At 37.5% G+C, this 14,608-nt stretch overlaps 1 protein-coding gene across 1 annotated transcript in view; it reads left to right on the top strand.

Moving 5' to 3' along the window:
- The first annotated feature begins 8,758 nt into the window (after window positions 1-8,758).
- Window positions 8,759-14,608, top strand: part of opa1 (OPA1 mitochondrial dynamin like GTPase) — a 41,734-nt gene continuing 35,884 nt past the window's right edge. Inside the window, exons 1-4 of the mRNA XM_036570691.1 lie at window positions 8,759-8,963; window positions 10,952-11,270; window positions 13,430-13,526; window positions 13,772-13,879. Of these exons, the coding sequence (XP_036426584.1) occupies window positions 8,935-8,963; window positions 10,952-11,270; window positions 13,430-13,526; window positions 13,772-13,879 (553 nt within the window). The 5' untranslated portion in view covers window positions 8,759-8,934. The remainder of the gene's footprint in view (window positions 8,964-10,951; window positions 11,271-13,429; window positions 13,527-13,771; window positions 13,880-14,608) is intronic.

Raw genomic sequence — 14,608 nt, 5'->3', positions numbered from 1 at the left:
GGGAGAGAAAGAGAGACTACTAATGGGTGGAGGCAAGAATCTGAGTGGATGGGGTATGTGTGTTTGTGGGGGGTGGGAGGGGGGATCTGCTTTTAAAATCTTTCCATTACAGAGCGCAGAGCCTAGAGGGCCCAGTCACACGCACACACACTCACACACACACACGCGCACACACACACACTGAAACACCAATTTTCCCATACTTTCCACTGGTTGAGCACATGAAGTCTGCCAATAATTATGGACTGCAACAGCGAAGACCAGATTGTGTAGAGTATCTGACTGCAGGCATCATTTACTCTTTGACAACTACAAACACACAATACTCTGTACAAGTAATTGGGTCATACAGTATATACTGAATGATCAATATGTGACTCTATCTGTAGTACTGTGCCAAAGTCAGAGAGAGAGATCTTATATTTATTTAATTCCCAGTTAAAGTGACTATAAAGTTAAAGTTAAAAAAAATATTCATTTTTCAGCATATATTTTTGAGGAGATAAGATATAAGATAATGTGCTTGAATAAGGAAGGGAAAGTCAAAGGAAAATGGTGAAAAAACAGAAGTTTTCAAAACTGTATTAAAAGATGTAGAGAAAATGGGGCTCTTAACAACCATGCAAGACCTGGTAGACCACCAAAACTGTCACCATCAGACAAACAGTACTTAAACTTTCATCTTTGAGAGAGAGGAGAAAATCAAGCTACACTCTTGCTTCAGATGTGAAAAAAAACACAGGTGTTTCTGTCCATCCTTCTACTGTGAGAAGACAGCTCAACACTATGAGTCTGGATGTGTCAAGAAGCCATTACTGAGAAAAGGAAATAGACAAATAAGCTGCTGGTGTTCTCAGAACAATGGACTGACCGCCCCAGAGTCCAGACCTCAAAATCACTGAATGTGTTTGGGATTACTTGGATTGTAAGACGCAGAAAATGCAAACAATTTCGAAGATGTAACTTTGGAGGTTGAGACTTTAGTCTGATTATCTGTTAAATATATGTTTTCTGCTGTTTTTCTGATGCTGAAAAATAAAGAAAGTTTGTGCCAGCTCACATTCAGCTTGGCAATCCTGCATCTGATCTATTGCAAGCTAGCACCACTGAAGTATGTCAGCAGTGAGAAAATGGTCCAGTAAAGCATGTGGACTCATTCTAGCTGATACTGGCATAATAGCCTCCTTCTCTTTGTAGCTGGTATATTTTGGGCTGACCCTGTTATGGAGAATATGAAAAAACCCTTCATAAAGGAGCAATCTGGGGCACTCAGCAACCTCCCTGCAGCTCTGTCTACTGTCCTGCTCCAGTTGTTCATACCGCCATCCCACAGGGCAGCAGACTGTACAATATAAGAGGCCAGAGACGTGTGTAATATAGAGCACCTGTTGTGCGTCATGCTGTATTGGTAGACTACATGACCTCTGGGTCACATAATCATGTCATTTAGTCTAGTCTGTCTGTTTTAAAATCAGATAGAGAGTGATCTTTACCAAAAATGTAATAATGTAAGAGAAAGAATGTAAGAGAAGTCTAATATTGTTTATTTAATAGAAATTTGCCAAGACAGCCTGTCCTCAATCCTGGTCCTGAAGTACTGTACTTCTCTGGCCTGAGTTTCCAGAAAGTATCTTAGCACAAAGATGATTCTTGAATGCTAGAGTGATCATCACACTGAACACTCTCTTGACTGGTTTAGATGATCTTAATCCTAAGATGCTTTTGGGAAACTGGATCTTGCATAGTTTTCACTTCTCTTATACACCGAATTCAGCTTAACCCCTCAAACCCCTGACTCAGTATTGAGCAGCTACTCAGTTATAAAACTCTAAAATCTGAAAATCTGGTTGGCTAAGCCACATTCAGACGTGTTGTAAAATGCACAGTATGACATAACCCCCCCCCCGAGATTCTCCTCCTCAACCCATGAGGTTTCTGTCACCAGGATTTTGAGAGGCCTTTTGCTCACCTTTCACATTTCATTAGTGTAATTAGTAGACTTTATAAGGCAAGCTGAACAATAGCTCTTTGAGAAGTCTTGGTTGTTTGTCCTTTCACATCTGAGGTTTATTTTTCATTAGTTATATCTCAGTTACCATCTTTTTTGCCTGGCTTCAGGGATACTTACTTATGGACTGTGATTTTGATTTGGATGTGTTTTTTGTCTGCCGTTTTGACATTGTCTTTGTTTTATTGGAATTATGGAGATTGGAATAGAAACCTTATAATTAATGCCAAATTACTTACTAAACATTAGTGTATTTTATTATTATTTTTGAAGGCATCTAAAAACTCCTCTCCTATTAACCCTCTTTATCATCATCTCTCATAGCTTCTTGTTTATTAGGCTGTTTAGTAACAAAGAATTAAGGTAAAAACAACAGGATCAATCCCAATGATATACACTATATGTCCAGATGTATTCAGACACTTCTTCTAAATAGTAAATTCAGCTACTTTAAAGTGTGCTTATTACTAACACAGGCATTTAAATGTGGACACACAGCTTGTATAATTGCCATAGAAGTCATTGCCAATACAATGGGATATTCAGGATAGCTGCACATGAGCCTCAGGTCAATGGCAAATGTTGGCTTGAAGGGTATAAAGCCCTAAAGCATTGGGCCAAGGAGCAGTGGAACTGTGTTCTTTGGTGTGATGGAGTTCCATTCAATGCCTACCATTAATGCTTTTATGGCTGAGTGCAACTGAATCCTCGCAGCAATGTTCCAAAATCTACTCTAGAGTTGTCCCAGAAGAGTAGAGGCTGTTATTGCAGCAAAGGAGGGATAAACTCCTTATTAATGCCCTTGATTTCTGAAGAAATTTTGGATGAACAGGTGTTGGCAGTATAAAGTAAACATAAACAACATTAAGTAAACACTAAACATTTTTCGGAATGTCTGTGGAAGGCTTGGGTTCCAACAGAGTTTTCCGACATGTGAAATGTCCTCATGAGAGGTTCATGGCAAAGTTTCCTCACCTGGTCTGGCCCACTCAGACAGAGCTTAAACTTTCACCTAAAGGTTGTCTCAGGACAGAAACACTTGAGTTATCTGTGCTATTCTCAGTATTCTCAATCTTCTTAAAGTTATACCGTTAGAGAGGGGCGTCTTTAGATGTTCATGGATGGGGGACTAAGCCTGTACTAGGGGAGTCTGGGGGCATGGTCCCCAAAGAGAATTTTTTTTATGTTTATAATGTACTTAGAGAGTAGCAACAGCCAGAAAATGTTGAGTACATCAAAAATGGTTATTTGGTCAAATTGGCACACAGTAGATCCGTCTCTTCATAGTTTGTATTAAGCACCAAGAAACCAAGTCAGTCAGGCAGTGGTCTCTCCTCTCTTTTACATAAGCTGTAATGTCCTAAACATATTATTCAAACACACAGATTATAGATCAGTTCAGTCTGACTTTGCTCTGTAGGCATGTTTAATAAGCTATATGACAGAATTTCATAGTCATGGTGACAAACACTATATTTTCTCAGTAAATTAAATTCAGTATTAATTTTAACTGAAAGCTTAAACAACTCTCCCTCACTTTCTTCTTGATCACTAACCTCCATCAGATCTGCTCCTTCAGTCCTGTCAGTCTCCTTCAGCTTCTTTCTCTCCCTCTCTACCTGTGTTTAGTAATACATTATTTTTTATTAAACTCAGATTTACAAGAACTTAAGGAAATAATTATCAATCATTTTTTTTTAACTGGTTAAAATCTTCTCATCTGACTGGCCTTTGACAGAGCTGCTGCCTGTTAATTGCAATCTACAGAGTAAGGAACTGTGGGATGTAAAACTGTGTTGTGATGACCTTTTCACACAAAGCTAAAGTCAGCTTCGTGTTTGAATTTTCCACCTTAAATGCTGTAGCAGTTTTATTCTGGCGCCTCGCAACGGAAAATTCCAACAGGAATCTGGTGAATAGCGAGCAAATTCAGCCTCGTCCTTTTCGCTGACATTAACATACTGTAAACAACATATGGCAAATACTGGTGTCACTGTTTCCAAATACTGAAGAGAAATCTTAAAACAAAGAATATAAAAAGCTGTCAATAACATTATTTCTATCCCTCTTGTTCATTCATTCTCACACTCACTATAAAGTGAAGTTAAACCACAGACTTTATGGGTGAAACTAGTTGGCTTGTCAGCTAGTTAGCTAATGTTAGCACTAGCCTAGCCTCTTTTCTTTACCTCACTTAAACCCAAAGTAAGCTAAAGTTAGTGTTCTAGAGTTAACAAGCAACCAAGTAAAAACAGATATCCAGAGAGAACATATAGACCATATAGAATATATAGAAGGAAATTAAAAAATTCAGAAATGGACATTAATGGGTTAAATTGTGACTGTTCTCAGAGAAATTAACTAAGGGAGTAGCTGAATTTTAAACTTGAAAATATTAATTGAAGGTGCATTTTATGTTGATGTAACCAAGACTGTAAATGCTCACTCTATGTCTTCTTATTGAATAGAAATGTGTGGCATAATTACATTATGTTCAAACAGTGATGTATATTGTGAAGTGTTCTCTCTGATACTGATTCCAGGACATTTGAGAAGTATTCTATACTTCTGTAGTTAAAATAAATATATTTACAGAAATAAATATTAGAAAGTTAATATGACTTAAATGAGTTTACTAAGGCTGTGACTTTGTGAAGTTCAGTTAAGGTGTCTCCACACACAGAACAACTGCCGACCTCATAATACCTAAACAGCAAGAGATGTTCAGTGTTGCTTTCTACAAATAGCTTCTGATAATGAACTTAGAGTGAGAAAAGTAGAAAGTGTATCTAAACATAGTCTCAATCCTGGCTACGGCCTATCACAGAAGCAGATCAGAGTAAATTGGAGTATACAGGCCTATAATTGTCTCAGCAGGCCCAGGCCCCTGTGGGTGTTTACTTAGGCCTGAGAAAACCTCTTGACACAGTTCATAGCACTATTGTACCATGCCCTGGTGCCACACAGCAAACAGCCAAGACAGAAATAACCTTGCATTCCTCATGAGTTACATTTGGACCTACATAATATGAAGTCTGTGGAGATGAAATTGGTTTATTCTGGCCTTAGTCTGGGAACCACTGTGAGATTTAATATGACCAGACTGTCTACATTGGAACAGGTCCTCTGACATGTGCATAAACAAGATATCAGCCTTGACCCTGTCACATAACAGTATTTTTTCAAGCACAAACAGAGATTGATTGTGTCTCGTGTTCTAGCTGATAGCAACGATTGACCAGAGATGTCCACGGCTGAGTGCGTGGTGTGTTGGATTGCATGTGTCAGCTGGAGGCTGTAGATACAGTATTGAGGACACTCTGAACCACTGAGCAAACTTACTGTCTATAAAAAATGCACTGATACTTGATTCAAATGTGTACATCATTTCCACATGAATACGCCATTTTAGATCAACACAATTTTTGCCAAAATTCTGTAAATTGAAGTAAAAAATTGTGTTAATATATAGTATTTCATTCATGTGGAAATGTTCCTATTCAAATCAAAAATTTTCAATGCAGGATACTGTATTTGGCTGCCAATAGTTATCTATAGCCAAAGTATTAACAGTGAAAATACAAACTTCACTTCCAAAAGAAGTTGAGGTAGTATGTGAAATGCAAATAAACACAGATAAATGTAACTCGTTACATTTACTCAAGTACATGTACTTTAGTAAAATATTGATGGATTTGTACTCTCTTTAGTATTTTCAAATCATAATAATTTTACTTCTACTTCAGTATATCAGTGAGCCATTCATATTTAGTTACTAATTCCTTTTTTGTGTTTTTCATTAGTACTTTTTTGGCAACAACATCTGTACTGCTTTGTGATTGGTCCATCTCTGGCGTTTCTGAAATTTAGCACTTCATTTTAGGTCAAAAGAATCCAAAAAAGACTAGAGTACAGCTGTCCAAGCTTCCTTCAGTTCCTCTGCTGACAGATGCTGGATTTACTAAGAAGTTCAGTTGCAGTTCTGTAAGTTACTCAGTATTTAATAATTTTTGTCCTGGGACTTTTGTATTTCTGCTGAAGCTATTTTTTGGTAAGTACTTTTACTTTTATTTGAGTCATCATTTTACCCAAGTATTAACACTTTTACTTGAGTATTGGTTTAGGCTACTCTACCCACCTCTGCCAGCATGCTTCTGCGATAGTCATCACAGATATCACATATCATGAGTTTGGGAATACTTTGACAAACCATTGTAATAAACACTGAAATTGCATCCACAAAGGCAAGTTTAGACTGTACATTATGCAGAGCTGAAGCCATATTATGTCAAAAATGTTCAGAAATGCAGTTTCCTGGGTTCAGACTCAAGATGGACTGGTGCACAGCGCAAGCCGTGTATTGTGGTCTGACCTTTCAGATTGTTTATGGTTAATAATGGACACTGTGTTCTCTGGGCCAGAGAAGGAAAGGACCATCCAGATTGTTTCCAGTATAAAGTCCAAAAGCCAGGGTCTGTCATGGTGTGAGGGTGTGTTAGTGTCAATGGCATGGGGAACTTGTGCATGTATGAAGACATCATTAACACCGAAAGATTTATACATATTTGGAGCAACATATGCTTCCTTCTAGACAATGTCTATTTCAGGGGCGTCCATGCTTATTTCAACACGACAACACCAAACTGTATAATCAGCCAGTGTCGTTGCTAGACTGGCCTGCCAGCCCGACTGAAAACATGTGGCTCATTATGAAGCTCAGGGTACAACAACGAAGACCCCAGATGAAGACTTGTATAACAGAAGAACGGGAAAAAATCTGCTTTCAAAATGAATGGATTGGTGTCTTCAGTCCCCAAATGATTATTAAGTGTTGTTAAAAAGAAAGGTGATGTAACACAGTGATAAATATCCGATGATCCCACCTGTTTTGGAATGTGTTGCAGGCATCAGATTTGGATGTATATTTGTGTTATATAACCAGTATATGCTCACTGTACTCATTTTGATTGAAAAAAAAAAGTTTGGTGTGAATGAGCATATATTTAAAAAAAAAAATGCAAAAATGAACAAAACTTTAGTGACTTACTAATTTGTCATGGTTGATTCTGAAACATTGCATATGAGTAAGATCGTTTAAAAATGCTTGTGCTCTGTTAAAAGCAATATACCATCAAAGAAAATATCTCTTTAAGGACAAGTGCTGATTTATTGCACACATAATATCCAATAACCCTTTTTATCAGCACTAAGAGACTCACTCCAATATAAACAAGTACTATGAGCTTCACTGTGAGGTATACAGAGCAACACTATTTGTCAATGGCGGCCTGTAGCTTTTAGATGCCAGCAGGTTGCTGGAGCTCATTAGGGTGGAGGACAGAAGGCCTTGGGGCAGAGGGATTGAATAGTCTGACTGCTCACACTGGCATCACGATCAAACACGCGCAGGAACTGGACTCAGAGGAAACTGAAACTAGACTTTACAGCATAAAACCATGTTAGAATGAATACATTTTAGAGTAAATAGATACACCATTCAAAGGTTTGAAATTAATATTTTCAATAATGTAAATGTATTGTGTATATAAAATTATTCTAATTTGATACTAGTTCTATGCAACTTCATAGGTTTCAAATCATTTGTAGAAAGCCATCAAATTTGAAATGTGTCAAAAATGATAAACAAAGCTGCAGATGACTGAAAAATCTGTAAAGCAGTGAGGATTACCTTACATTAAATGAACACTCAGAATGCCACATATTAGCAGTGATCAACTTTTGAGGCTGGCATTTTGTCCAGTATCAGTTATTTGATATATGAAATAAAACATTTAAAAATATCTTGTGGTTTCTATTTTATGCTATTCAATTCTGTAAAAAAATATAGAAAAAAGAGCAAATATGACAAGTAATTTCAAACTTTTGGATGACATGATGTTTTATTATTTTTTTTTCACAGCATGATTGACAGTTGTAGCATTTCAATTTATCAAAAATAACAACCTGTCCATCAGTTCAGGGGGTTAAGAAGTACATTTGTATGCAGGTCATCTATCTGACACTGGATGAGAATGACCCACTATCAGATAAATGCGACTAGAGTGAACACTGCTCTCAGACCAACATTTCACAGAGCCAATACTTGTAGTTAACATGAATAAGTGTTTCATCAAGTATATTTTATTTCATGTATCTTATCCCAGTTGTTTTAAAGGGAAATTCTGTTTGCATAATTAAGTAGTTGAGACATAAACAAAGTCATTCAGAGTGGTTTGATGTGAAATAGTTCATTTGTAAAGAAACTTACCAAGTCAGATTTCTTTACAGTGGTAGTGTCCCGATGTCTACAACACAAATATAGCCATTTTATTTGCTATCCAAAACCACAGTGAAACTTATGAGTTTTCATATGTAATGTTGATGATGGTAAAATAGTGGCAAATCCTAAAAAAATAAATTTCTTTGAGGACTATTTTGTCTTAGAACACTCTTCATGAATCCCCCCACCATGAATAGATTAAAAATAATTAAAATACGTTTTTGTCCAAAACCTCACAAAACTACCGTCTGTCTCAGACATAAGCATTCATACGTCTGGTTCCTATCACCACCACTGTGAACAATACTGACTCTGTAAGTTTCTGTAGAGCATTTTACACTAAAAGACTCTGAATGCCTTTGTTAACATCTTAACCATTTAATTAAACAGGAATTTTGAGAGCGGTGTTTCCCTTTAAATTCCGGTTTGCACAGCAACGGGACTTTTATTTTGATCCCCCACATTTCTGACCAGGAAAGACTTTTTTTGTTCCCTTGCTCGTTTGACACTGGGCATTAGAGCGCTTGCAATGCCCTTGTTAGCGAGAAGGCTATCTAATGCCCCCCATCTGGAAAGATGAATTACAGTTTGTTTTGAAACAAGATCCCGTATACCTCAACATACACCCTTAATTCTTCATACCAACATGTTACGAGCTGGAAGTGCTGTTGCCTGGTAAGATACACTCCCTCTGTCCACCTTGCTGCTTAACTCAGTTCAGCGATAGACTGAAGCTAACAGCATTTCATCGGTTAAATTCAGAGAGAACCGGCTCTGGGCAGCCCGGCTAGTTCTCGAGCTTGGAGGGTGTATATACATTACAGGTGGTGCTGACGATATAAGTGTGCGCAAGTCATATAATGTTATGTTTGCACCTTTTTAAACAGTGGTTTTGTGTCTAGTTACCTGATCTAACGTGACATCTAGCAGGCTAGCAGATCGCCATTCAGCGGTCCGTGACAGGAGCCAGTGCTTCACAGCTGCACACCCACCCAGCTAGCCAGCTAATCAAACATGACAGACCCCCTGCCTCTGTCAAACACAGTGGTCGTGACTAAGATGGTTTTACATTAAAGATAACTGTGAATTCTTAGAGTAGTTAGCTGGGTAGTTGTGAATAGGTGTGTTACAGTTAAACGTCGCTAGCTACTTAGCTAAATAGCTAATGTAGCGATAACGTCAGTGGTGTTAGCAAACGACTGTTATTCATGTTCAGTCAGTAGACTGTCAGCATGTTTACTAGTCTTTCTTATCACGTTTAGTTAGTTAGTGATGTGTGGGGCAGGGCTGTTCAAGGATGTTCAAGCACGACACTTTGCTTATATTGGGCGTACAGTGTATAAATACGGAGGCATATGTATCCAGAGAGAGCAGTTAATTCACAGTTCCTTATGGATCCAAACGTTAAAAAGGTAACCGTTATAAAGAGAGCTGTCAGCGACAGTCTTTGGCCATCCTCCATTGTGAGCAGTATCAAGACTGTCCTAAACTCACCCTTCTGAATATCGGTTGCAGTGATCTAAGTGGACTCTGATTACGGTTGTTCCGTTTATGCAAGTCTTTCATATCTGTTAGCCTGTTTTCTTACGGTGGAGACATGAGCTGATGAACCTGTGCAGCATGGACGTTTAAAACTGACAGCTTCAGTTTACATGTTCGGTATAGCCCTTCGTTTTTCCAAATTTACAAATATCTTTTATCCTTGGGGTCAGTTTGACCTCAGTAATTTAAACCTCAGGGAAATGTCAAAGTTCTGGTGGGAATTATTGTTTTCCCCTCTCCTATCTGTAGTTCTCGCACTCCTACAGGCTTGGTTATGGGCCCCAAAGCAGAGAAAGTTTTTGAAGATTATAAAATTGCATGTTATAGTGACCTCGACATTATCCTAAACAACCAAATCAAATGTTTACAAAATGTTGATATTTCTTATGTTTTGTACAGCTAAAACAGCGTGGGTTCAGACTGACCTCAGAGAACACTGATGAGTACAAAATGTGTACAGGACAATGGAAACATATCAGCATGTTAATTTTATGTGTACCCAGTTATCCCCATTATATTCGGAAAAGCCATTAAATATGAGGCAAAAAAGATTTCACTAATTTCTTTAAACACTGAATAGGGTCAAATTGACCCCAAAGATAATAGATAATATGAGGGATAGAGATGGCATATCTGTACGTGGGTATGGGGATGATATCATTGGAAAATGCTGTAATGGATATGGGGAAATAAGAATGAATCCAATTCTGTAACAAATCTAGCCTAAAACTCATGTTGTGTCATCTAATGTTAACTATTTTTTCTTCTTGGGTAGGAGTGTCAGTCGTTTAAGCATGATGGCCTACTTTCAGATGCTCGTCTTAAGTGAAGTGCCTCAGTTAAAAATAACTCATTTTTAAATGTATTAAATTTCACAGAAAAAGATGTTGTATCGGTGTTGGTGTTGTTTGATACTCAAGATTTCAGAACTAGTATTGTAAAAGAAAAGTGGTATTCTGCAGTCTCTTGCTCATAGTTTTGTACAAAGTTCTTGAAGTAAACCACTATGAACTTGAAAATTTTGACTTAAACTGTTACAGTATAATTTATAACCCAAAAAGGTGCAGATAATTGTAGTAGGCCAACATTAACCCAAATGCTTCATTCCTTTTCCTCCTCAGTGTGGCTTGCAGGAATCTGCTCCCTTCCAGAATGGGGGTGAGGTTCCGGCTGCCTCTGCAGAAACTACACCCGCTCTCTCGTGCCATCCACCACCGCTACTCATCCAATAGCAACCCCCAGAGGCCCCCTCACTGTTCAGCTGCGCGCCATTTCACCTCCCTCTCCAGGCTCCCCATGCGTCCCCCAAAGTCTCGATCAGGAAGCCACGGCTACCAGCAGCAGCGCTCCTTTTGGGTAGCCCGTCTGGCTGCTAGGCTGCTGAAGCTGCGCTACATTCTGCTGGGATCTGCTGTCGGAGGAGGCTACACTGCTAAAAAGGTACTGTGACTCTTTATGTCGTCCACTTCACTGTCATTAAGAGACCAGTCGGGTAAATAACTATAACTATAGTTGTCAGAAAAATTTGATAGTATCATAACTATCATATAGTGATAATATAATTAAACAGATTGTGTTTTGTCAGTGTTTCAGTCTGATTTAGGGCACTTTCCCTTTTGTTTCTAGAAATTAGGCTTAAAGGTATACAATGTGAAGCAAAGCTCCTTTGCTGTGTTTTTTGGTAAACTAATCATCTTAACTCTCTATGGTTGATGAACACACCCGCATGTCAAATTCGATGTTTCTCAATGGTTCTATATATGTTTCTCTATCTTTGCGATAATAGAGCATAGAAATATGGTTCAAACATTTCCTGAATCTTTAGAGTCGCTCTTTTGATTCCATCATATCACAAGATCATATGTGACTCAGATCTGGACTTATGAGGCTATGAAAGAGGTTGAGATACACGTCATCTGCCTCTCACTGTGTGTAATTGGTGGATTCATGTGCATTTTGCATGAAACCGATCAATGGACACTCAGGAAATCACTAAGGACTTACCCATCACATCGGACACCCTTCATTGTTTATTCAGTTCACATTGGAGACGCATGTAAAGTGGTGTGCCAGAAATTGTTTTTGGAAAGCAGAGACGAAGATAACATAGCATTTTGATTTGAATCAAATCAAATGCATCTTGTTATATGCAAGTGCCTTCACATGAATTTAAGAAGATATGCAAAAATCAAGAAAATGCCCTTAGACCCCAGAGAGTTAATGTACTATTGCGTAGCTCTGTTTCATTTCCTTTTTTTCTGAGAGATTACTAATGCCACATTTGACAATACAATGGCCACAGTTTTTAATTTAGTCCCATAAGGAGGCTCCTAATGAAACACTTTTAATGAATGCAGCCTAACAAAACAGTGTACATTCTGTGTACAATACAAACTATGTGATTTGACCTCTGTTAGCTTGACTGCCTCATGTTTGCAAAGTATATATAACAGCATAAACAGCCTGTTTCAGATCAAACAATGTTTTCTAGCGGTGCAGTGTCTCTTGTTGGAAACATACAGTACTGTGCTAAAATCAGGCCAGCCTTTCATTCATTTCATTTCTAATCAAATAGGCCATTAAGTGCAAGTTATTCATTGTTCAGCATCAAGAAGCAGAAAACATGTATTTAACAAAAATTACACAGAAGCCTAGACAACTATTTATAATGCCAGATTTTCCAATATACGGTGTGTCCACTCTTTGCCTCCATTCTTTTCAGGACACTTGCTTTTGGTTTTTCAAAGAAATCTACAGGAATATTTTTCCCCACTTCCCACTACTCATTACGCAGTCTATTCTTAGAAGTTGGTTGTCTTTTTCTACTTCTCACAATCCATGTAATCTCAATTATGAATTAGTCCATGTCCAGTTTCGGTGTTCTAGAGAAAGTTTTCTTCTTGACAGCTACACGTCTTTTCAGACCCATAGTGTTTTTGCTGGTCTACCAGGTTTTGCATATTTGTTAGGTGTCTTATTTTCTCTAGATCTTCTAATTGTTTTTTTAAACTCTGGTTTTTAAAAAACTTTTTTTAAAATCTATTTTATTTCCCTCTTCCTAACGCAAGTTGATTACCTTATATGTAATCTTCTAAAAAATATCTCCTTTTTAGATACACATGAGAAAGAAATTTGCAAGGCAGCTTATCAATGTTTGGTTAGTTGATTGTGTGGTCAGTGTCTCTTTGAAAGGGAAAATAATGTCAATATCACATTTAGTAACAGCTTTTAACACAGCTATAACTTGTTGGTTTTAAGACTGGGAGGATGTAAGAGTTAAAGTGGCAATAGGTGCACAACAGTAAAAAGTGGACAAATGAAATTTGAGGCTTCTGTGTAATTTTCTGTTAAATATGTTTCCTGCAGAAAAATATCAACTTGTAATTACTCGTTGTTTTGAGTGGAAATTGAATAAATAAAATCTTAATAAAAATTATTTCAGGCTTTATTCTTTACACATGAGTTTGCTCTGTGGATATGTGCTTATGAAGGTTTAGTAGCTTTAATGTTGTATAACATGAAATGTTATAATTTGTCAGTGGTCATGACCTTTTCTCTGATCTTATTTCTAAAATGTTTGTCTTCCTCTTGCTCTGTAGACATATGATGAGTGGAAGGATATGATTCCTGATCTAAGCGAGTACACATGGGTAGTGCCTGACTTTGTTTGGGAATTGACTGAAAATTTTGACTTAGGTAAGTAGTACTAACATTTTAACACTTAATCATTTTATTTTTTTTTAAATATATTTATATAAAATGTGTGTCATGCGTAAAATGCAGCTTGAAAGTATGCTAAGCGACTCAGTATTTCAGCAGGATCCCTGTGCTTTGCCATCAACCTTGATTTGTTGTTTTATGATGTGTTGGTACAGATGCACTATTGTACATTTCAGTGATGTTACTAAAAATAACAATATGTCCCTCCTCTCTTAATCAAGACAAGCTAGCCAGTGTTTTGCCTGAAATGGAGGAGATTGCTAAGCTGCTGCCAGATATGGAGAAGATTGGAGAAAACTTCACCTTCCTCAAGAGTCTTCTTTCCAGTGGTGAGTGAAATGTACACTCTGTGATTATCTCAGGAAGGAGACTTCTGATACTGGCACCTTTAGGCCTTAATCGAGAATTCCTTGTCTTTGGTGCTGCAACAGCTTTGGACTAAAGGAGTGCTAACCTATTTGGTACTGAAAAACACTCGCACTGCTACAGCGTAGCTAAGTTGTTAGTATCACTTATTTTAAACATATCTATTATGCGAGAATTACTATGTGCACAAACAGAAGCATAGCAGTGTTGTTTCTAGTGCTAAACATTCAATCCAAGAATGGTTCATTGCTACACAATTCATGGTAGTAGATTTGAACATGAGTCAAATTAATCTCTTGTTTTACAGAACATGAACATTAGAAATGCAATAAATAGTAATTATAATTCTGTCTCAGGTTTGTCAGAGGCTATTCATTCACATAATTAACATTTTATCTGATTGCAGTAGCGAATTTAATGAAAATTGATTGCTTTTTGCAGAATCACTGCTTCTCTAAAATGTCAGTGGTTTTGACCTGAATGTATCTCAGCTTATGCTTATAACAGTGTTTAAGAATGCTATCATAATTGACCGTTTGCAAAGTTCTAAGTAAGTTCCACCTCTTTTAGTAATTGTCTCAATGTCCGTCAAACTCACAGCTTGGAATACCTGATGGTATCCATAACAGACTGTAATGTTATGTAATGCTAGCCAACTTAGAGCAAACAAAATGGGATTCTGGAAACATTAA

The sequence above is a fragment of the Colossoma macropomum genome, unplaced genomic scaffold, assembly GCF_904425465.1.
Source record: "Colossoma macropomum unplaced genomic scaffold, Colossoma_macropomum, whole genome shotgun sequence".
Taxonomy (NCBI): domain Eukaryota; kingdom Metazoa; phylum Chordata; class Actinopteri; order Characiformes; family Serrasalmidae; genus Colossoma; species Colossoma macropomum.
Note: the sequence above shows the minus strand (reverse complement) of the source record. Positions and strands in the feature narration are given on the sequence as shown.